Consider the following 20852-nt stretch of genomic DNA (forward strand, 5'->3'; position numbering starts at 1 on the left):
TCCCCGCTTCCGTGCAGCCACCCCCACCCCTGCCCACCCTGGCCGGAGCCGCGCCCCCGACTAGCACAGCAGGAACAGGACCACGACAAGGTTCGACAATTTATTGAGCGCCTCGCGGCCCCGCCTCGCCCAACCCCTCCCGGTCCCCGGTCCCCGGGTCACTTTTTCCTCTTGTAGATCTTGTGCGCCAGCCCCAGGAAGATGGCCGGGGGCAGGGGCGCAGAGTGCTGCTCGATGAGGCCCATCAGGCGGCCGTAGCTGTCCTCTTGGTACTGCCCGAACACGGCCGGCAGCTCCAGCTCCTCGTAGAGCGCCTTCACCCGGGCCACCTTCTCGGCCTCCTTTTGCCCATAGTTCTCCTGCAAGGGTTTGGGGGCAGGAGAACGGGCTCAGCCTACCCCACCAGCGCCTCCGGGTGCCCGGCACGCCCCTCATGCACAGATTCCGGAACAGCTCTATCGCTGGTCACTACTTCCCGCCTCCGGTTTCCAGGGTCTTTGAGCGCCTCCGATCTTGAACTTCCGTCTCCCCACCCCAAATGCTCAGATACTGGCTCAGGACTCAGTTTCTTCTCCCCCGGGGCTTCTCAACCTGGGCACTACTCAAACTCAGGGCTGGAGACTCTCCCGCGGGGGGGGGGGAAGCCGTTCTGTGCATTCTGTGCTTTTGGCGGCTTCCCGGCCTCTACCCAGGAGGCACCTGTAGCGCGTGCGCACACCAAGTTACAACAGAAAAACGTCTGCAAAAGCACCCCCACTTGAGAATCACTGCCCCGTCCCCCTCCTTACGAGCCCAGGTCCACAGCCCTCTCTCCGGCACCTGAAGGACCTTGCGCTGCTCGGGAGAGGCCCGCTGCAGACACTGAACCACCAGCCAGCTGCATTTGTTGTCCTGGATGTCCGTGCCGATCTTGCCTGTCACGCTGGGGTCCCCAAAGAGATCAAGGTAATCATCCTGGCAGGAGCAGAAAAGGCAGAGTGGAGAGGATCCGGAGACAGGAAGCTGTGGCCTGCTCCCCCCGGCACCTTCCTACCTGCACCTGGAAGAACTCCCCCATCTCCAGCAGGATCTTCCTGGCGCTGGCGTGCTCCTTCTCGCCATCGATGCCCGCCTACGGCGGAAAGGGGAGCGGTGAGCCCAACTCCAGTGGGGCCTCCGCTTTCCCTGCTGCTGCTGCTCTGGGGGGGGGGGGGGGGGGGGGCTGGCCTCAGCACAGCCCCCAAATCATCTCCCCTCTCCTTTCAGACATGCCTGGCAGCCCGGATGCAGGGCGTCTGGACCGTCCCAACCTCTACCCGCTTATGCCAGCGGGGCCTCCGGGTGAGGGCCAGCAGAGGCGGGTCAGCCCCAGAGGCCTGCGGACCCCAGGCAACACTCTTCTTCCTAACCCTTCACCATTTACCACTTCTGCGCGATGAAAAGGGAAATGGAGAAGCGAGGTCTGCGCAGGCAGTTAGCCCAGGGTCCTCCACATCACACCGTGTGACCTCCTCCCCACTCCCATCCAGACTCGACGGGCTGACTGCTTTCACGTCCCTTGCCTTGGCTAATGGTCATAAAAATCCTGGGGAGGGAACTTTATCATCTTACAGCTGAGAGCAGGCTCAGACAGCTTAAGTGGCTTGGTCGAGGTCACACAGCCACGCAGTGGGGGCGCGAGACTGCCCGAAGATGTCTGCTTTGTGCCCTCTTGTCCAAAAGCCCCATCGGGGGCAGCAAGGGTGGGGAGGCTCACTCACCATGTACATGGCGGCAGCCACAGGAAGATAGAACGAGTAGAAAGCGGTCTTATACTTGACGATGGACTTGTACCTGGGCAGGGGAGAAGATACACCGCTCAGAAGGGCAGTGCCCAGCACAGCCCTCCCGGGCCGTCCAGATGCAGTTCCCACCGTCCCTCACCTCTTTTCAGTGAATCTGCTGAGATCCACATTGCCCTGGGGGGCCGTGATGAGGTCCAGCGTCTGTCCGAGCTCAGTCTGATAGGAACTCTGAGGAGGAAGATGGCCCATAACCTTGCCTTTCTCCAGGGCTGGGAAACCCTGAAATCCTGGGACCCACATCCCATGCCATGGGCAGTCAGAGAGGCAGCAAGGACAGGGCCCTTGGGGTGCCCGGGGGGCACAGTTGGTTAAGCGTCTGACTCTTGATCTCGGCTCAGGTCATGATCTCACGGTTCAAGCCCTGTATCAGGCCCTGCGTGGTCAGTGGGGAGCCTGCTTGGGATTCTCTCTCCCCCTCTCTCTGCCCCTCCCCCACCCAGTGGCTCACTCGCTCACTCTCTCAAAATAAATTAAAAAAAAAAAAGAGGGAGAGGGCCCCAAGCCTCATGGCCCATACTGACCAGGGAAGCCCTTCCTGCCACCACCCTGCCTGGCACCCTTGCCTGCTTTGCTCCCTTCCAGGCAGACCTAGCGCTCTCCCGCGCCCCGAGCGCAGCCAGATGAAAGTGGCCCAGGGAGGCCAGGCCTGCAGCACACCTGTAGGAAGAGCTCAATCAGGTTCAGGTAATAGGGCTGCTCCCGGCAGTAGAGCCTCAGCACGCGGTAGATACATGCTTCCAGAAGCAACGCGTCATTGATGGCATCCAGACCTATGCCTGGCTGTCAGGGACGCAGAAGAAACGTGCGGTCAATCTCTGGCCACCGTGGACACCTCGGCGGGCTCGAGGCCACCACCACCCCAGGCCCTTTGCCACGCCCACCGCTGGCTTCTCGCCCAGTGGTATCGCACCTTCTGGTACCAGCAGACCTGCCCCCGCCGGGTGAGGGATGAATCCATGATGTCGTCCGACACCAGGAAGAAAGCCTGGAGCTACAGGAGAAGGAAGAGTGGGTAAGACCCTCGGTCTCCTCGGAGGCGCTCCTTCTGCCGGTGACGGAGCGGCCGGGACATCTGTGCTGTGCTGTGGGACTTCGGGAAATCCTAGGACTTCGTTGGATCTGGCGTTCCAGGTATAACGTGGGGTCACAGCTCTCGTTTCCAGAGTGAGAGACTCCCAACGGATCTCGGACATCCCCAAACACGCAGCCCTAGACGACCCCGGGGTCAGGGAGGTTAGATCTTCACAGACTGTTCCCTGGCCAAAAACTTCCTTGAATGCTGAAGGGAAGATTCCTTCATGCAGTCTGACTTTACCTGACTTCTGGAATAAAAGGCAGCTGTTCCCGTGTCGTCCCCGGGCACTCTGCTTACACACCCGTGTGCGGGACAAAGCCCCACCTCAGGGAGCTCATCTAAGGGTGCAGGTCTAATAGGGACAGAACCGAAGTCTGACCCCTGGTAACTTTCACCATGGGTCTTAACCATTTAACCACTCAAACAGCAGCCCAGGGCTTCTAAGTCCCAGCCTTCCTGAGGTCCCCAGGATACACGAGTTTTCCCAGCGGGCTGTGAGGTCCTCGGAGGCAAGGCCAACATCTGCCCCCCCCCCGGAGCTCCCAGAGGCTCAAACAGCCGGCCCCGGAGCCGATGTGTAACAAATGCATGTGTAACGGAGAGCGAAACGCCGCCGCGTACCCCAATACTTCTTGTAGTCAGGTTCCGAGACTTCGAACACGGCCTTCCAGAACACGGTTTAGATCTTCACTCCGCCCTGAACTCTGTGCACCAGCGGCCCTGCCTCGCTCGGAGCCCCCAGCGCCACCCGTCGGCTCTGCCGTGCCCCACACAGAAAGGACTAAGGTGGCCGCTGCTCTTTTCCCACGTGAATCCCCGGGGAAGGAGGCGTCCATCCACACCGCCATGTCTGCCCTCACCCTGGGGCAGGCTCTGGGCCCCCACATCGGAGGCACGTGTCCTACGTACATAGTGTTTACTCTGAGTGACATGCTTCCGCTGAAGCCCCCGGTCCACTCTCTTCCACCTGGTCCCAACCGTTCCCACTCAACCCACACGGTCTCCAGGGGCGTTCGTCCTGCGGCTTCCCTCAGTCTCCTCCGTCCCACTGCAGTTTGGAACCCAACTGCACTTCCTGTTTTGTAGGGGACTTAAAAAATACACACCAGTACCAGAGTGTCAACTAAATGAGAAACCTATCCACAGTATTAGTCAGTTATGCTGGTGGGACTATTCTAAAGATTAAAGATTAAAGGGGCACCTGGGTGGCTCGGTCGGTTAAGCGTCCGACTTCGGCTCAGGTCACGATCTCGAGGTCCGTGAGTTCGAGCCCCGCGTCGGACTCTGTGCTGACAGCTCAGAGCCTGGAGCCTGTTTCAGATTCTGTGTCTCCCTCTCTCTCTGACCCTCCCCCGTCCATGCTCTGTCTCTCTCTGTCTCAAAAATAAATAAATGTTAAAAAAAAAAAAAATTAAAGATTAAAGATCGAAGAAGAACCCATTACTCTTGACTGGATCCTGAGTATTTAAAAAAAAAACAAACAACAACTTAGAATGGACTTTTTGTGGACAATGAGGAAATTTAACTATGAAATATACATTATGGGAATGCAACCTGGTGCAGCCACCCTGGAAAACAGGATGGAGGTTCCTCAAAAAACTAAAACTAGAACTACCCTACGACCCAGCAACTGCACTACTAGGCATTTCTCCACGGGATACAGGTGGGCTGTTTCGAAGGGACACGTGCACCCCCACGTTTACAGCAGTGCTGTCGACAACAGCCAAAGGATGGAAAGAGCCCAAATGTCCCTCGATGGATGAGTGGATAAAGAAGATGTGGTCTATATATACAAGGGAGTATTACTCGGCAATCAAAAAGAACGAAATCTTGCCATTTGCAGCTACGTGGATGGAACTGGAGACTATGATGCTAAGTGAAGTTAGTCAGAGAAAGACAAAAATTATATGACTTTCCTCATACAAGGACTTTAAGAGATAAAACAGATGAACATAAGGGAAGGGAAGCAAAAAGAATATAAAAACAGGGAGGGGGACAAAACAGAAGAGACCCATAAATATGGAGAGCAAACTGAGGGTTACAGGAAGGGTTGGGGGAGGGGGGATGGGCTAACTGGGGGAGGGGCACTAAGGAATCTACTCCTGAAATCACTGTTGCACTCTATACTAACTAATTTGGATGTAAATTAAAAAAAAAAAAAAAAATTCATCAGACTCTCCCAAGGCCAGAAGAGGGATGGATATTGGAAGAATTTTAAGGTCAAGGAGAAAGGAATATGACCTAAAGCCACCAGACAATATATTAAATTTGGCGTTTATGAAATAAAAAAAAAAAGAAATATACATTAGATAATATCACTGTACCACGTTAAATAAATTACCCCGGAACGTTGCTATGGCCTGAATGTATCCTTGCAAATGTGTATGTTGAAATCCTAACCGTGGATGAGGAGGCAGGGCCTCCGGGAGGTGTGCGGGCACCCGGACAGGGCCCTCACGACAGGCCTCCAGAGGTCCCCGGCCCCTTTTGCCACAAGAGGGTGTAGCAGGAAGGTGCCCCCCCGCCGCAGCCCCAGGACCAGGACGAGGGCCTCACCAACCACCCTAGTGCCGTGATCTCCCACCTCCAGCCCCCCGAACTCCGCGAAATAAACTTCTGTTCTTTATAAGCTACCCCAGTCCGTGTTATTTTGTCGTAGCAGCCCAAATGAACTGAGACACGAGTGATCACGGTACTGAGGATATACGGGCAAATGTCCTCGTGTCTAGGAGGTGAATCCTGAGATAGAAAAGTAAGAGATTGAAGGAAATGAGGCAGAGGTACAAAGATAAAAGCAGAGATTATTACAAGGGGCGCCTGGGGGGCTCAGTTGGTTGAGCGTCCGACTCTGGGTTTCGGCTCAGGTCATACCTCAGAGTTTCGGGAGTCCAAACATCGGGCTCTGTGCTGACAGCCTGGGGCCGGCCTGAGATTCTCTCTCTCTCTCTGCCCCTCCCCCCGCTCATGCTCTCTCGGTCTCTCTCAAGATACTTTTTTTTTTTAATCACCCAAACAAAAACAACGGGGGACAGCTCAAAAGCACCTTGGGGAAGGGACAGCGCTACCGCCACGTTTAAAAACCGAAACGCTCACAGGTGCAGCTCTAATTCATGACAATTCTCTCCGGCAGGTGAACCACTGGGCCCTCAAATCCTCCCCCGCCTGGTCCCCGAGCTCTGCGCCCCTGCTCTGCCCTGGGCCTCCTTGCCCCTCACCCTCCCTCAGTGATGCCACTATCCCTTTACCTCCTTGGAGGCAAATCCCTCTTCTCCAGCCCCATCTCACTCACAAGCTACAGACTGGAATCTCCAGCAGCCACACGCCACAGTCCCGCCCGCGCTGCCCAAACCAAACCGAGAATGCGGCATGGCTGACCCCCAGCCCATCACGTCTTCCCCTGAGGCAGGCCACAAGCCTCAGCGTGTCCGTCATTCCTCACGTCCTAAGAGTCTTCCCTTCTGGGCTCACTGCCACCCTCCTCAGAGCCCGGCACCCCTCCTGGGACCCAGTCTCCTTGTCACTAGTGAAGGCGTTAGGCCAGGCCAGGAAACAATGCCCCTTCGAGGGCCAAATGAACCGGGCATAGGAGACGAGGGGATTGGAGCAAAGCAGAGCAGGACGGAGCCACACAGGAGAGCACGTGCCCTGTTGTGGGGTCAGCGGCTATGATTCAATGTCAGCCAGCTGTTGCTACGTGGGTATCTGGGCCCGGATCTAGCAATTTTCCAAGCAATGCCAGAAATCTGGAGTTTTATGTGACATCTCTTCTTAATTAAATTTAGGGCCCTTAATTTTTGAAAACTACCAGTGGGCTGAAAGTTTCCAGTCTCTGCTTTGGACTAACCTTCTGGAAGAACAACACCGTTTGCGTGGTTATCCTCTGTTCGGAGGAAAGAGTTGACTTTTTTTTTTTTTTTTTTAAGTAGGCTCCACACTCAGCATGGAACCCAGCTAGGGGCTAAACTCATGACCCTGAGATCAAGACCTGAGCTGAGATCAAGAGTTAGATGCTCGGGGCACCTGGGCGGCTCAGTTGGTTGAGCGTCTGATTTCAGCTCAGGTCATGATCTCACCATTCAAGAGTTTGAGCCCCGAGTCGGGACCTCTGCCGTCACGCTCCTCCACCTCGACCCGCTCTCTCTCTGTCTCTCAAAAATAAATCAACATTTCAAAAAAACAAACAAAGAGACACTCAACAGAATGAGCCGCCCAGGTGCCCCAGAGGTGACACCTTTATGTCCAGTTCCAAGGCCCTGGCCCACCGCTAGTTTGTGGACTAAATATGTACCCCCTGGCCACGAGGTTCTGCACATTTGTTAACCTTGGGGTAATTCGGTGTCCAAATTCGATTACTGCCGCACAGAAACACGTGGAGAAACCAGTTTCCGGCTCATCCCTCCCCGCCCCCCAGGATGCCCCCGCCCTGGTAAAACCTCCGCTCCCCCGCCCCATCCTCTCACCAGTTCCACACACCAGCCCACGGTCAGGGCCCGCCGGAGACTGTCGGCATCCTGCTTCCCGGGCTCCACCAGCTGCCGGTAGGCTATCAACACCGTCAGGCCCCGCTGGTACTTGCCTCCGACAGCGTTGTACTCCAGGACCTGGGCGCAGGGGGGAGGGCGGGGCGGCGCGTTCGCGGAGGGCCCGCTCCGAGATTGCTCCCCACCCTCTCTCCCTTCCAACCATCACGGCTCCTCCTCCAGGGAGTCTCTGGAGTGGCTCCCCCGCCCCCAGCCCTCTCTGGGTGGTCTTCCTCGGTACACTTTTTTTCTTTTCCTTTTTTTTTTTTTTAAGCAGGCTCCATGCCCAACATGGGGCTTGAACTCACAACCCTGAGATCAAGAGTCACACACTCTACTGACTGACCTAGCCAGGCACTGCATTCCTCAGTAAATTTAAAGCCTCCATACTGCACAGCAAAATCTGTCCCCGAGCCCAAAGCAGGGCTTGAACCCAGAGGCAAGGGTTCACGCCACGGAAATGGCTGACAAGTTCAGGTCTCTCTTTCCCAGGTTCCTGCCCCGTCCCCACCTCTCCTATGCTTCCCAGCCACCTCCTCCTATCCACAATTCAAACTGCCTGCAAGTGAAAAGCCTCTCTCACTGTATTAAAGACAAGGCCGGGGAACCTGGGTGGCTCAGTCAGTTAAGTGTCCAACTTCGGCTCAGGTCATGATCTCACAGTTCATGAGTTCAAGCCCCATGTCAGGCTCTGTGCGGACAGCTCAGAACCTGGAGCCTGCTTCCGATTCTGTGTCTCCTGCTCTCTCTGCCCCTCGCCCACTCGCATTCTGTCTCCTGTCTCTCTCTCAAAAATAAACATTAAAGAAAAAAAAAGACAAGGCCCCAAAGTAGGCCAGAAGAGAGCTCAGGAGGGGACCCACCCCCCAGCCTTCCAGGGGCGTCTCCTCCTGCCGGGAACTCCATTTTTGCCTTCTGCCTTCTGCCGTCCACAGGCTCTAATGCGTTGGGAGCACCTCCCCCTGTAGTCTCCATCCCAGGGTAGGCAAACCTTTTCCTAGCTTCAACAGTATTTATAAAAATTACTAAATAGGGGCGCCCGGGTGGCTCAGCCGGTTAAGCGTCCGACTTTGGCTCAAGTCATGATCTCCGGCTTTATGAGTTCGAGCCCCATGTCTGGCTCTGTGCTGACAGTGTGAAGCCTGCTTGGGATCCTCTGTCCCCCTCTATCTCTGCCCCTCCCCCCCCAAAATAAACATTAAAAAAAAAAGAATTACTAGATAACCCCCAAAAGAATAAAAGAATTAGGCAACTTAAGTATCCCAGCCAGGGGGCGCCTGGTGGCTCTGGAAGTTGAGCATCTCAATTTCAGCTCAGGTCGTGGTCATGATCCCAAGGTTGTAGGACTGAGCCCCGTGTCAGGCTCCACAAACCTGCTTGTGATTCTCTCTCCCTCTGCCCCTCTCCCCTGCTCAGACTCTCTCTTTTTCTAAAATTTAAAAAAAAAAAAAAAAAAAAAAGAATTCCCAGCCAGATTTCTCCTGGAGCAGGGGTTTCTGATGATGCCCTAGCTCCACCTGGCCCGCCTCAGGCTGCCTTCCTCCCGGGTCCCTGTCAGAATAGCATCTTGTGACCTCGGACACCTAATTCCCTTTCTCAACAAAATCAAAGACTTACCAGATTAAAGCCTTCACCCTCTTCGCCCTTCATGCAAAGCAGTCCTGAAGCACTAAGTATCCCTGCCCAGGCCCCGCCCCCTCCAGAGGAGACCCAGAGCCACTCAGGTAAAAGCCAGCTCCCCCCCTATAAGCCAGGACCCCCAGACGCTTATAGAATGAACCAAAGATTCCCTCTCTGAAGTCACAAATCCCTCACCTCCTTGAGCCGGGCAACGGCATCTCCTATCTCTGGGTGGTCCGTGCCATCCTCGGTCAGCACCTTGACAATCTGGGAGAAGTGCTGGATGAAATTCTGCTTTTCTTGGGCATAAGGGTCCAATTTCTGGTTTCCATTCATTCTGAGGGAGGAGTAAAGTGCTCTGAGGAGAGGAGGCACAAGTCAGAAACCTGAGCGCTGCTCCCCTCCCCAAAGCCTCTCACCCCACCACACTCACCGGGGCTCCTCTGTCCACGCTTGGCACCAGCAGCGGGCACCGTGCCAGGCCCCCGGGGCTGGGCACCCGTGCACCAGGGAGGGCCGCAGGAGGGAACCCAGCCACCTCTCCTGGGGCGCCCAGCAGGGAGCTGGCAGCCAGAAGACCCCCACAGATCTCAGCCAGCGGGACAGGGGCATCGCAGGGGTGGCATAGGGAGGGGGCACTGAGCACTCCCTGCAGGGGCAAGCACCACAGGCAGATGCTCGGCTGCGGCTCCCCAGGTCACCCCCACCACCCCCAGCCTTTCACCTCGGGGCCCAGAATGCCCCGCCCTCTCCCGAGCTAGGCTCCAGGGCATTTACAGGAAGAAGTTAATGCAAGGTGGGGGGGGGGGGGGGGAAGTACGGCTGGCCGGCTGGCTGGAAGTCGACTGATGGCACTTAGGTACGCACTTAAAATAACTTAATGCCACCCAACTATATCCCCTCAACGTCAACCCTGCGGGGAACCTCTGGAATTGCTACTGCCTTGGCTTCTTCCCCCAAGTCCTGGAACACAGCTGGAAGAGCCCAGACTGAAGGACCTGAGGACCAGGGGCTGGGAGGACCCTTAAAGCACCCTATTTCACGAAGGCCAGACGGAATCTCGAAGAGGCAGGAAGATACGTGACCGGTGGCAGAGCCAAATCTAGAACCCAGGTCTCCCCTGGGAGGCGGGGAGGGGGTGCGCAGGCTCGGAGATACCCCAAGAGGACGCAGACTACGCCGCAACCCCGGGAACCACGGACACGAGGTCCGTGGTCCCAGGCAGCGCATGGCCAGCCTCGGAGCAGCCATCGGGCGGCCGGGGAGGCTCGGAGCGCGCACAACGCACATCCCGGCGGCTTCCGCCCACCCAGAGGGTCAGCCAGTCCGGCCCACGGGCTCCCAACACCGGGGCCTCCGACGCGAGAGATTGGCCCTCGTGCGCCTCCAAGTGCAGCCTCGGAGCTGGGGCCGAGCCTCCCACCGCGGCCTGAGCGCCGGCCGGAGACCTGTCTCACCTGCTCCCGGATGCCGGCTCCTGCTCCAGAGTGTTGGCGGGGTACTCCTGAAAGCCGCCGGGCTGCGCGCGCGGCATGCTGGGTCTAGTAGTTCCCGAGCTCCCTTAGCTCTAGGCGGAAAGGCCCCATCAGACTACAATTCCCGGCATGCGGCAGGAGGGACAGGACGACGCGATCTAGCGCGGGCTGGCTGGGCAGAGACGAGCCACGCTGATTGGCTGCATCCCCTCGTGCGAGCATGGGGCCCTGCATGGGACAACCAATGGAAGGGCTGCGTGCAGTGCCTGTAGGCCCTCTCTTCGCACCCTTGCAACTCGGGGTTACTCCACCCATCCAGAAAGGTTCTCGCAACTCGAAACCGCCGAGGACAGAAGTAGGTTTTGTTTTAAGGAGCGAAAGTCATTGTGGGAGAATACCCACTCTCACCACTGCTATTCAACTTTGCACTGGAAGTTGAAGTCAGAGCTATTAGATAAGAAAAAGAAATAAAAAACAGCCAAGTTGGAAAAGAACTGGTAAAAATATATGTATTTCAGAGACATGATCCTAACTATGGAAAAATCCACAAGACGGCTGCTAAAGCTACTAGAGCAGGGTACAAAAACAACATAGAAAAAAATCAGTTGTGCTTTGGCACACAGACAACGAACAATCCTTTTCTTTCTTTCTTCCTTTCTTTCTTATTTTAGTTTTTAAGTAATCTCCACACCGAACGTGGGCTCAAACTCAGGATTCTCCCCCCCCAACCCACCCCGAGATCAACAGTCCCTGTGCCCTAAAGGCTGAGCCAGCCAGGTGCCCCTGCAATAAACAATCTCAAAAAGGAAGAATGTAATTCTATTTTCAGTAGCGTCTACAATAATAAAATACCTAAGAATAAAATTTAACCAAGGAGGTAAAAGACTTGTACATAGAAAACTATAAAACATTGCTGAAAATTTTTAAAGAAAACCTAAATAAATGGGAAATGTTCTTAAGTAGAAAGATTAGTATTAAGATATTCCCCAAAACGATCGACAGATTCAACACAATCCCTGTCAAAATTCCAACAGATTTTTTTTTCCAGCTATGGAAAAGGCAATCTGCAAATGCATATGTAATTACAAGGGACTCTGGATAGCTCAAATAATCTTTTTTTTTAATGCTTATTTTTGAGGGAGGGGTGGTGGCAGAGAGAGAGGGAGACACAGAATCTGAAGCAGGCTGCAGGCTCCAGGCTCTGAGCTGCCAGCACAGAGCCCAACTCAGGCTCAAATTCTCACTACAGAGCTATAATAATCAAAACCATGTGGTACTAGCATAAGGATAGACATACTGGCCACTGAAACAGATTTGAGAGTCAAGAAATAAATTCATACATCTATGACCAGTAGGTTTTTTATAAAGGTACTAAGTCCACTAAATGGGGAAAAGACATTCTCTTCAACAAATGACACTAGATAAACTGAGTTGTCTTTCCTCATGCAAAAGAAGAATGAAGTTGGACCCTTACCTCACACCATATTCAAAAATTAACTCAAAATGGATTAAAACCTAAATATAAAAGCTAAAACCATAAAAAGTCTTAGAAGAAAACATAGGACTCAGCCTTCATACCTTGTATTTAGTGATGGACTCTTTCTTTTTTTTTAAATATTTTTTATTATTAAGTGATCCCTACACCCAATGTGGGGCTCGAACTCACAACCCCAAGATCAAGAGTCACATGCTCCACCGACTGAGCCAGCCAGGTGCCCCTAGTGATGGAATTTTAAATATGGCACCAAAAGTGTAAATGGCAAAAGAAAAGGTAAATTGAACTTCATCAAAATTAAAAACCTTTGTCCACCGGAGGACAGTCAATGGAGTGAAAAGAATGTGTACAGAATGGAAGAGAATGTTCCCAAATCCCGTATCTGATAAGGGTTTGATATCCAGAGTACATAAAGAACTCCTAAAACTCAACAACAAAAATACAAACAACCTCATTAGAAAATGGGCAAAGGACTTGAGACGACATTTCTTCAAAGAAAATCTACAAATGACCAATAAGCACATGAAAAGATGCTCATCATCATCAGTCATTGGGAAAAATGCAAATCAACCACAATGAGATACCACTTTACACTTATTAGTATGAATATAGCAAAAGCAAACAGATTTTTTTATTTTATTTTTTATTTTTTAAAATTTACATCCAAATTAGTTAGCATATGGTGCCAACAATGATTTCAGGAGTAGATTCCTTAGTGCCCCTCCCCCATCTAGCCCATCCCCCCCCTCCCACCACCTCTCCCATAACCCTCAGTTTGTTCTCCATATTTATGAGTCTCTTCTGTTTTGTCCCCCTCCCTGTTTTTATATTATTTTTGCTTCCCTTCCCTTATGTTCACCTGTTTTGTCTCTTCAAGTCCTCATATAAGTAAAGTCATATAATATTTATCTTTCTCTGACTAATTTCACTTAGCTAATTTCACTAATAATACCCTCCAGTTCCATCCACGTAGTTGTAAATGACAAGATTTCATTCTTTTTGATTGCCGAGTAATACTCCATTGTATATATATATATAATATATATATACAATATATTATATTATATATATACAGTATATTATATATATTATATATAATATAATACATATATAATATGTAATATTATATATAATAATGTATAATAATGTAATAATGTAATATACATTATATATATTATATTATATTATATTATACCACATCTTCTTTATCCATTCATCCGTCGATGGACATTTGGGCTCTTTCCATCCTTTGGCTGTTGTCGATAGTGCTGCTGTAAACATGGGGGTGCATATGACCCTTCGAAACAGCCCACCTGTATCCCGTGGAGAAACGCCTAGTAGTGCAATTGCTGGGTCGTAGGGTAGTTCTAGTTTTAGTTGTGTTTTTTTTTTTGTTTTTTTTTTTTGAGGAACCTCCATCCTGTTTTCCAGAGTGGCTGCACCAGCTTGCATTTCCAACAGACAGATTTTTTTTTTTTTTAATGAAAATAACAGGGGCACCTGGGTGGCTCAGTTGGTTAAGCATCTGACTCTTGGTTTCGGCTCAGATCATGATCTCATGATTCGTAGGTTTGAGCCCCGCATCAGGCTCTGTGCTGACAGTTCAGAGCCTGCTTGGGATTCTCTCTGTCTCCATCCCTCTCTGCTCTCTCTCTCTCTCTCTCTCTCCCTTTCTCTCTCTCTCTCTCTCTCTCAAATAAATTAAAAAACTTAGAAAAAAATTTTTAATGAAAATAATAAATACTGCTGAGGATATGGAGAAGTTGGAACCCCCCAGACATCGCTGGTGAGAACACAAAATAGTGCACCTGCTGTGGGAAACAGTGGTCTGTTCCTCAAAATATAAGACATAGAATTGCCATATGACCTAGTGATTCTCCTGGTATATACCCCACAGAACCGCAAAGACCCACACAAATACTTGTATGCCAATGCTCACTGCAGTGGTATTCACAGCAGCCAAGAGGTGGAAACAACCCAAGGGTCCATTCACAGACAAAAGGATAAACAAAATATCGTATATACTTAAAATGGAATATTTTTCAGCCTTAAAATTAAGAAAGGAAATTCTGACACATGCTACCACGTGGATGGACCTTGAAGACATCATGCTCAGGGACTTAGGGCAGGCACCAAAAAACAAATATGCATGATTCTTACATGAGGTCCCTAGAGGAGTCAAATTCGTAGAGGCAAAAGTTGAATGATGGGTGCTAGGGGCTGGGGGAGGCAGGAATGAAGAGTTTGTGTTTAATGGGTATAGAGTTTCAGTTTCAGTTGAAAAGTTCTAGAAATGGATGGTGGAAATGGTTGCCCGGTGTGAACGCACTGACCTCCACTCCACTGGACACTTAGAGTGGTTAAAAATGGTAAATTTTGTGTTATGTATATTTTGCTACAATTAAAAACAACAACAACAGCTAGGGTGCCTGGGTGGTTCAGTCTGGTAAGCATCTGACTGTTGGTTTCAGCTCAGGTCATGATCTCACTCGCTGTTTGTGAGTTCGAGCCCCAAGTCAGGCTCTGTGCTGCCAGTATGGAGCCTGCTTGGGATTCTCTCTCTCTCTCTCTCTCTCTCTCTCTCTCTCTCTCTCTCAACAAATAAATGAACTTAAAAAAAAAATCCTGGAAATCAGAAATCATGTGCTTTACCTGGAGAACTAGAGGGAGGCCCAGAAAAGGTCCCTTGTCATTACCCAGTAAACTACCACCCAGGTCACACGCAGACACTCCCAGAGTCCACCTCATCTGCCTGTGAATCTGCACACCTCACCACAGCTGCCTCTGAGGAGCCTGTGGATTCTGCCCCCAGACCCACCCCTTCCTCCCCTTGCCCTCTCTCTGCCAAGGCCCTGGGTCACTACTGCTGTCCCACTCGCTCAGTGACTGCGGGCAGGTGGAAAATTAACGAAGGATATGGATACAGAGGAGAGACCGGCCCAGGAGTGGCAGGAATCCCCAAGAGGTCCAGAGAGCAAATGATACAGAGAGCAGGCTGGGGGAAGGCGCTTCAGGAAGGGGCACGGCCTCCTAGGTGGTGGGTAGAGGGGGAGGCGGAGGGCCAACTCTAGGAGAGCTTCTGGCTGATTCAATATCCACCTGACTTGTCCTCTGTGGTCTGAAGAGAGTTGGGTGCGGCTCCCAGCTAGCTCGCCCCCAGGGAGAGGAGTGATTGAAGCTCACGGGAAGAGAAACTGGTTCTAGGCGGGGTCCTTTCAGTTCCTAGCACAGCTGAAGGAGGATCCCTGAGCTTAAATGCTGCCTGGTGCAAGCCTTGGCCCCACCGTAAGCAGCTGGGTGAACTTCAGCAAGCCCCGTGACTTCTCAGAGTGGGCTCTGAAGTCCATTGAGAACACTGGCGTATTTTCGGAGGCCTAGGTGTACTCTTAATGAATCAAAGCACAAATGTCCTATGTAACTAGCTTATAGAGCGGAGTGGACCGTCAAAAGTGGCAAACTAGGGGGAAAGACTTTATAAATATTCAAGTCCACTGAAATCCAAGGAGTTATTAATTCATTGTCATTGCAAACTCCAGGTTAAGGAAATGGGAGAGAGGATTAACATGGGGAAGGCAGTGTCCCCCAGAACTAAAGAACCAAAGGAGAACTCTCATTCCCTCATCCCCAGCCTGGGACCTCCAGGAAGTGATCTTCCCTAGGGGGCTTGGGAGATGTCTGGAGACTCTAGATCAGTGTGGGTAGGATAAGAGCCCTGGGCTCTCCCGGGCCAGCCTAATCCTTGCGGGGAAACGCTGGGCAGGGCCATGGGGGAAGGCCTCCTAAACACACCTTCCCTGGGAAGAGAGAAGGTCCTGGGGCCAGCCCCTCCCCTAGCCCCCTGAGAAGCCTCCAGGGCTCAAGGGAAGAAATGGGCAGGAAGATGTGTTCCTGGGTTCAAACTCTACTTCATTTTTTAATTTTAGGTTTATTTATTTAATTTGAGAGATACAGGGAGAGACCACAAACAGGGGAGGGGCAGAGAGAGTGGGGGGAGACAGAGGATCCAAAGCAGGCTCTGTGCTGACAGCAGAGAGCCTGATGTGGGGCTCGAACTCATGAAACATGAGATAATGACCTGAGCCAAAGTCAGATGCTTAACCGACTGAGCCACCCAGGCACCCCTCAAACTCTACTTCAAATCCTTATTGGTTGTGTGAATAGGGTTAATTACCTAGCCTTTTTTTTTCATGTTTACTTATTTTGAGAGAGAGAGCATGAGCAGGGGAGGGGCAGAGGGAGAGGGAGAGAGAGAGAGAATCCCAAGCAGTCTCCGTGCTGTCAGCACAGAGCCCAACACAGGCCTTGAACTCACGAACCATGAGATCATGACTTGAGCCGAAATCAGAAGTGGGACACTCAACCCACTGAGCCACCCAGGCGCCCCATTGATTGATTTATTTATGTACTTAAGTAAGCTCTACACCCCTGTTGACAAGTATCTTACATTTAACTGAAGAAGGAGGTAAGAAACCTATCTAATGATGACAGAAGGGAGGTGAAACTGGGGTGGTTGAACAGGAATTTTGTTTAACAGAGAAGATAAAGAAGGACACACAGGTGTAGGGAACAGTGTGTGCCAGGTCATGGCACTGAGAGAGAGCCACGGTTGGGGAGTGTGGGGAGGGGCGAGCCAGGGAATGCAGAAAGGGAGGGGTGCAGCGAGAGAAGTGAGCTGGGTCTTTGCCTGCCCTGACAAGCCAGTGAGGTCCTAGGTCAGAGCAGAGTAGTCAGACCTGATTCGTAGACAACTTTGACCCCGGTGGGAGGGCCCCTGGCGGGGTGGGGGTGGGGCCTTACCAGCAATGGTAGTGACCACTGCACAGGGTGAGAGGGAGGGTTTGGGAAATGTTTGGAACGTACAGGTTTTGTTGACCGAGCTTAGCTTTGGATAGTGGGAGGCTCTCAGGTTCACTAAGATACAGACACAGTGGAGAGGGGCAGGTCAGAGTGAGGGAAGGGAGTGAGGGAAGGCAGGGAAAAGAGGCTGACTTGGCTGCAGCAGAAGGTCCAGGAGGAAGTTGCCCCGCAGGGTGGGAGACGGGCCACTGGGCATGAGGGTCCACCTCCCAGGGGAGAGGCTGGAACAGGTGAGCCACCCCGAGAGCTGGGCCCCTGGCCACGCGAAGTCACTTACTGAGCCCCTGCTGGGCGCTAGGAATAGACCAGGGCACCGCAGACACATTGTCCTGGACCGGACTTTCTAGGTGGGGTGGGAACATGTCCGACAAGTCAAATGTGTCACAGCTGAGGAGGAGAGGACAGCAAAGCGTAGGGGAAGCCCACAGTGGTCAATGGGTGCTTGGAGAAGGCCTCAGCGGTGCCTGGAAAGACAAAATGGGCCCGAAGCAGCGAGCGGTTAGGCCAGCAGGGGGGAGGACAGGCCCCACAGACAGGGAGGGCACGTTGGGGCAGCCACCCTGCCTCGTGTGGGAATGGCGGAGGCCACCGTGCCTGCGTTAAAGCGACTGAGCAGGGGAGGGGGGGTGGGGGCGTACTGGGAAGGAGGAGGGCCTCATAAGGCCGTCAGCTGCACTCCGTGCGAGGGGGGTCATCGGTGGGCTGTGTTTGCTTCCTCTGCCCCTCCTCTCCAGACCCCTGTCCCTCTTCTCGCCACAGGCAACACCAGAGTCCGGGGGGAAATGAGTCAGGCCTTCACGTAAGGCTCCAGGCCATGTACCCGCGTCCACGGCAACACATTCACCCCAGCCGACAGGCGGGAACAACCCGAGGGGCCATTCACAAATGAAGGGAGAAACACAGTGTGGGCTAGATTGACTGTGGAATATTATTCAGCCTTAAAAAGGAAGGAAATTTGACACCTGCTACAATATGGCAGAACCGTGGAAACGTGCTAAGTGAAAGAAGCCGTCGACTAGAAGTGCGCGGTCCCACTTGCACGAGGTCCCTAGAGTAGACAAACCCATAGAGACAGGAAGGAGAATAGAGGTGGGGGGGTGGGGGGTGGGCACGGGGAGTTAGTGTTTCATGAGGACAGAAGTTTCTGTTTGAGTCGGTGAGAAAAATTTTGGAAATAGTGCCCAAAATTGAGAATGTACTCGATGCTGCTGAATGGTACACCTAAAAATGGTTAAATGGTAAATTTTCGAAGATTTTATTTTTAAGTAATCTCTATACCTAACATAGGGCTGGGATTTACGGCCCAAGATCAAGGGTCGCTCGCTCCACCAGCTGAGCCAACTGGGTGCCCTGGCAATTTCTAGCCTGTGTATATTTTACACAATTTTTGGAAAAACTCAAAGAGACTTGGGCCTGGACTGGCCTCAGCCTATAGCTGCTCTCTGGGCAGAGATCACGGAGGGATTTCCGAGAGGCCATTACAAACGTCGTGGGCAAAACTAAGGGCTCTCTCCATATGCACAGAGTCCAAGCTCTAGGGTAAGGTGGGGTACAGAATGGAGGGTACAGTGCCCTGCTACCACTTGCGTAAAAAAGGGACAGGTTGTGTTTGGCTGGCTCAGTCAGTGGAGGGAGTGACCCTTGATCTCAGGGTCGCGCGTTCGAGCCCCACACTGGGCAGAGATGGGTGAAAAAATCATAATAAAACAAAATGTTCTTATATCTAAAAGGGAGGGGAGGGACATATATTGTTTGTACCTGTGTAGTCCATTTCTGAGAGAAGACTCAGTAACTCCAGAAATCTGGTAGAACGCCCTGGAGCGGGGGGAGGGCTGAGAGGCGGGGGCGGGGCTGGGGGCGGGAAGGGAGAAACTTCACCCACACGCTGGACCTCTGAGTTTTGTATATTGCACAAGTGTTTATGCAAATAAACGTAAATATGTTTGAACAAATTCAAATTCTGGAACGTTTGGAAATACAGCCGCAGGGCCCACCCCCCATATTCTGATTCCGGAGGTCGGAGACGGCGGCCAGGCGCACGTCCACAACAGCGGCAACGCGGCCGCCGGTTACCGCGCCCCGCGGGGAAGCTGGTCTGTCTCGAAGGAAGAGAAAACCGCCGCTCCGAGTGTCCGGCCGGCGGGGGCGGGCCCCTGACGCCTCAAGGGCCCCGGGGCAGCTCTCAGGCGCCCCCCGCCGGCCGGCCGGGGTCGTGTTGCCGAGCGAGCGTCCTCAAGCTGGGGGGCAGAGGGGGGGACCTTGTGCGCGTGTGAGAGAGCGTGTCTGTGCGGGAGTGGAAGCGCCGGTTCGGGGGTAGGGTGCGCGTGCGCGTGGGCGGACTGGGAGTGTCTGTGTGCACGTGTACCGGCGCTGGGCACTCTCTGTCCTTGGCCTCTTGCAGCAACCCTGCGGCCTCCAGGGTGCAACCTCCTGACCCCCTCCCTCACACACAACATGCCACCCTTCCTGTCCCCTCTGTGTCCTGAACACCACACGGTCACCGGCCCGACACACTTTGTGAAACCTAACTGCCAACGTTCTTGTCTGTCCCCAGTCCCAAGGCGGGGGCCTGACTTTCAGGACCCAGCGTCGGGCAGCCTTGTGCGCGTCTCGGGGTGTGGGAGGGCTCTCATGGGACAGAGCCAGACAGTCCGGTCCCGCTGGGATGTGCAGGCCTGTGGGCCTGGTTTTGTCGCCTCCAGGCCTCCTGCGCAGAGCTGCCTGGCCCTGGATGAGGAGCAAAATACGTCTCACATGGTGCAGTCGCTTGTGGGCGGGGGGTCAGCCAGAATGCTTTTCCTCTTTGACCCAATTTCAGGTCAAAGCTTTGGTCCCTCTGTAGGACAGGGCCTGCTCTCGGGCATCAACCCCACCTCCTGTTAAGCTACTTGGGGTTTGGATCTCCCGGATTCTCCTCCCAGGTGGCCTTCCAGTCTGTCTGAAGTTGCCAGGCCAGCCTTAAATATCCCATGTCCCTCCCCAACCCCCAAGCACAAGTCCTAATCCCCCAGTCCCTAAAGTCTGTTACGTCCCTTCCCTCTGGTTACAGCTTTCAACCATCTTTATTTCTCCTGTCTTCTAGAAACAGAGCCTAGGGGGCGCCTGGGTGGCTCAGTCGACTTTGGCTCAGGTCGTGATCTCGTAATCCGTGAGTTCGAGCCCCACGTCAGGCTCTGGGCTGACAGCTCAGAGCTTGGAGCCTGTTTCAGATTCTGTGTCTCCCTCTCTCTGACCCTCCCCCGTTTATGCTCTGTCTCTCTCTGTCTCAAAAATAAATAAAGGTCAAAAAAATTTTTAAATAGAAACAGAGCCTTGGATCTGTGCTCATTCCCCTTGGTAAGTCCCTCCTGCTACCTGACCCCTTTCTTTTTCCAACTAGAGTCTCACGGGAGGGATGGTGCTTAGGGGCTACAGCTCAGCCTCTGCAACCACTCTGAGTCCGAATCCCAGCTCCACTGCCGACAAGATCTCTAGCCCCAGACAAAGCATATCAGGCAGGGTTCCATCAGGAACTAAGGGTTCTCTCCAATCAGATAAATTGAGCAACATCTCCTAGCAGGGTTATATCCAAAGGTGTGCACAGGGTGCTGCTGAACCACAGGGGACAGAGCATTACCCCAGATCTAGAAACAGTGGGCTTAGTGCCACTTTGGGGGCCCAGGGGATGGGGAGAGAAGAGCCCCTAGAATCTGGAGAGGGTCTCTGGTGGCAGCCGTGACCTACAGCATCCTGGCAGGGAGGCGGGGGGGTGTGTGTGGAATGCACAGCCTCCCTCTCCTCCGCCTCATCTCCTGTTCTGTGGCCAAGCCCAACAGAAGCCATGGACAAGCCTTCAGCCTCCTGGCCCCCTGACAGAGCGGACAAGGGTAGAGGAAGGATCTGGAGTGGCGACGGAAGATGCTAGCACACCCCGCGAGCCTCAGTCTCCTCACCATCAAACAGGCTATCGATCCTCCCTTCCTTCTAGGCTGTCACGGTGATAAGGGA

General features: G+C 53.0%; 1 protein-coding gene across 4 annotated transcripts; it reads right to left on the bottom strand.

Moving 5' to 3' along the window:
• Nucleotides 1-86: 86 nt before the first annotated feature.
• On the bottom strand, nt 87-10620 carry FDPS (farnesyl diphosphate synthase). 4 transcript variants are annotated; one of them, XM_060644695.2, is made up of 11 exons: nt 10496-10562; nt 9472-9687; nt 9234-9375; nt 7359-7499; nt 2734-2814; nt 2481-2603; nt 1903-1991; nt 1740-1812; nt 1034-1111; nt 820-954; nt 87-359 (listed from the first exon to the last, which is right to left on the bottom strand). In XM_060644695.2, the coding sequence occupies exons 2-11, from the start codon at nt 9648-9650 to the stop codon at nt 159-161; spliced, it is 1242 nt and encodes a 413-aa protein (XP_060500678.2). In that variant the 5' UTR covers nt 9651-9687; nt 10496-10562; the 3' UTR covers nt 87-158. The 4 variants fall into 4 exon arrangements, with proteins under 4 accessions (XP_060500678.2, XP_060500677.2, XP_060500679.1 ...); XM_060644694.3 differs by having other exon boundaries at nt 9234-9396; XM_060644696.2 differs by lacking the exon at nt 9472-9687 and having other exon boundaries at nt 9234-9396; nt 10496-10620.
• Between the last annotated feature and the right edge of the window lie 10232 nt (nt 10621-20852).

Source organism: Panthera onca, chromosome F1 (assembly GCF_046562875.1).
Source record: "Panthera onca isolate mPanOnc1 chromosome F1, mPanOnc1 haplotype 2, whole genome shotgun sequence".
In the NCBI taxonomy this organism is placed as follows: Eukaryota; Metazoa; Chordata; class Mammalia; order Carnivora; family Felidae; genus Panthera; species Panthera onca.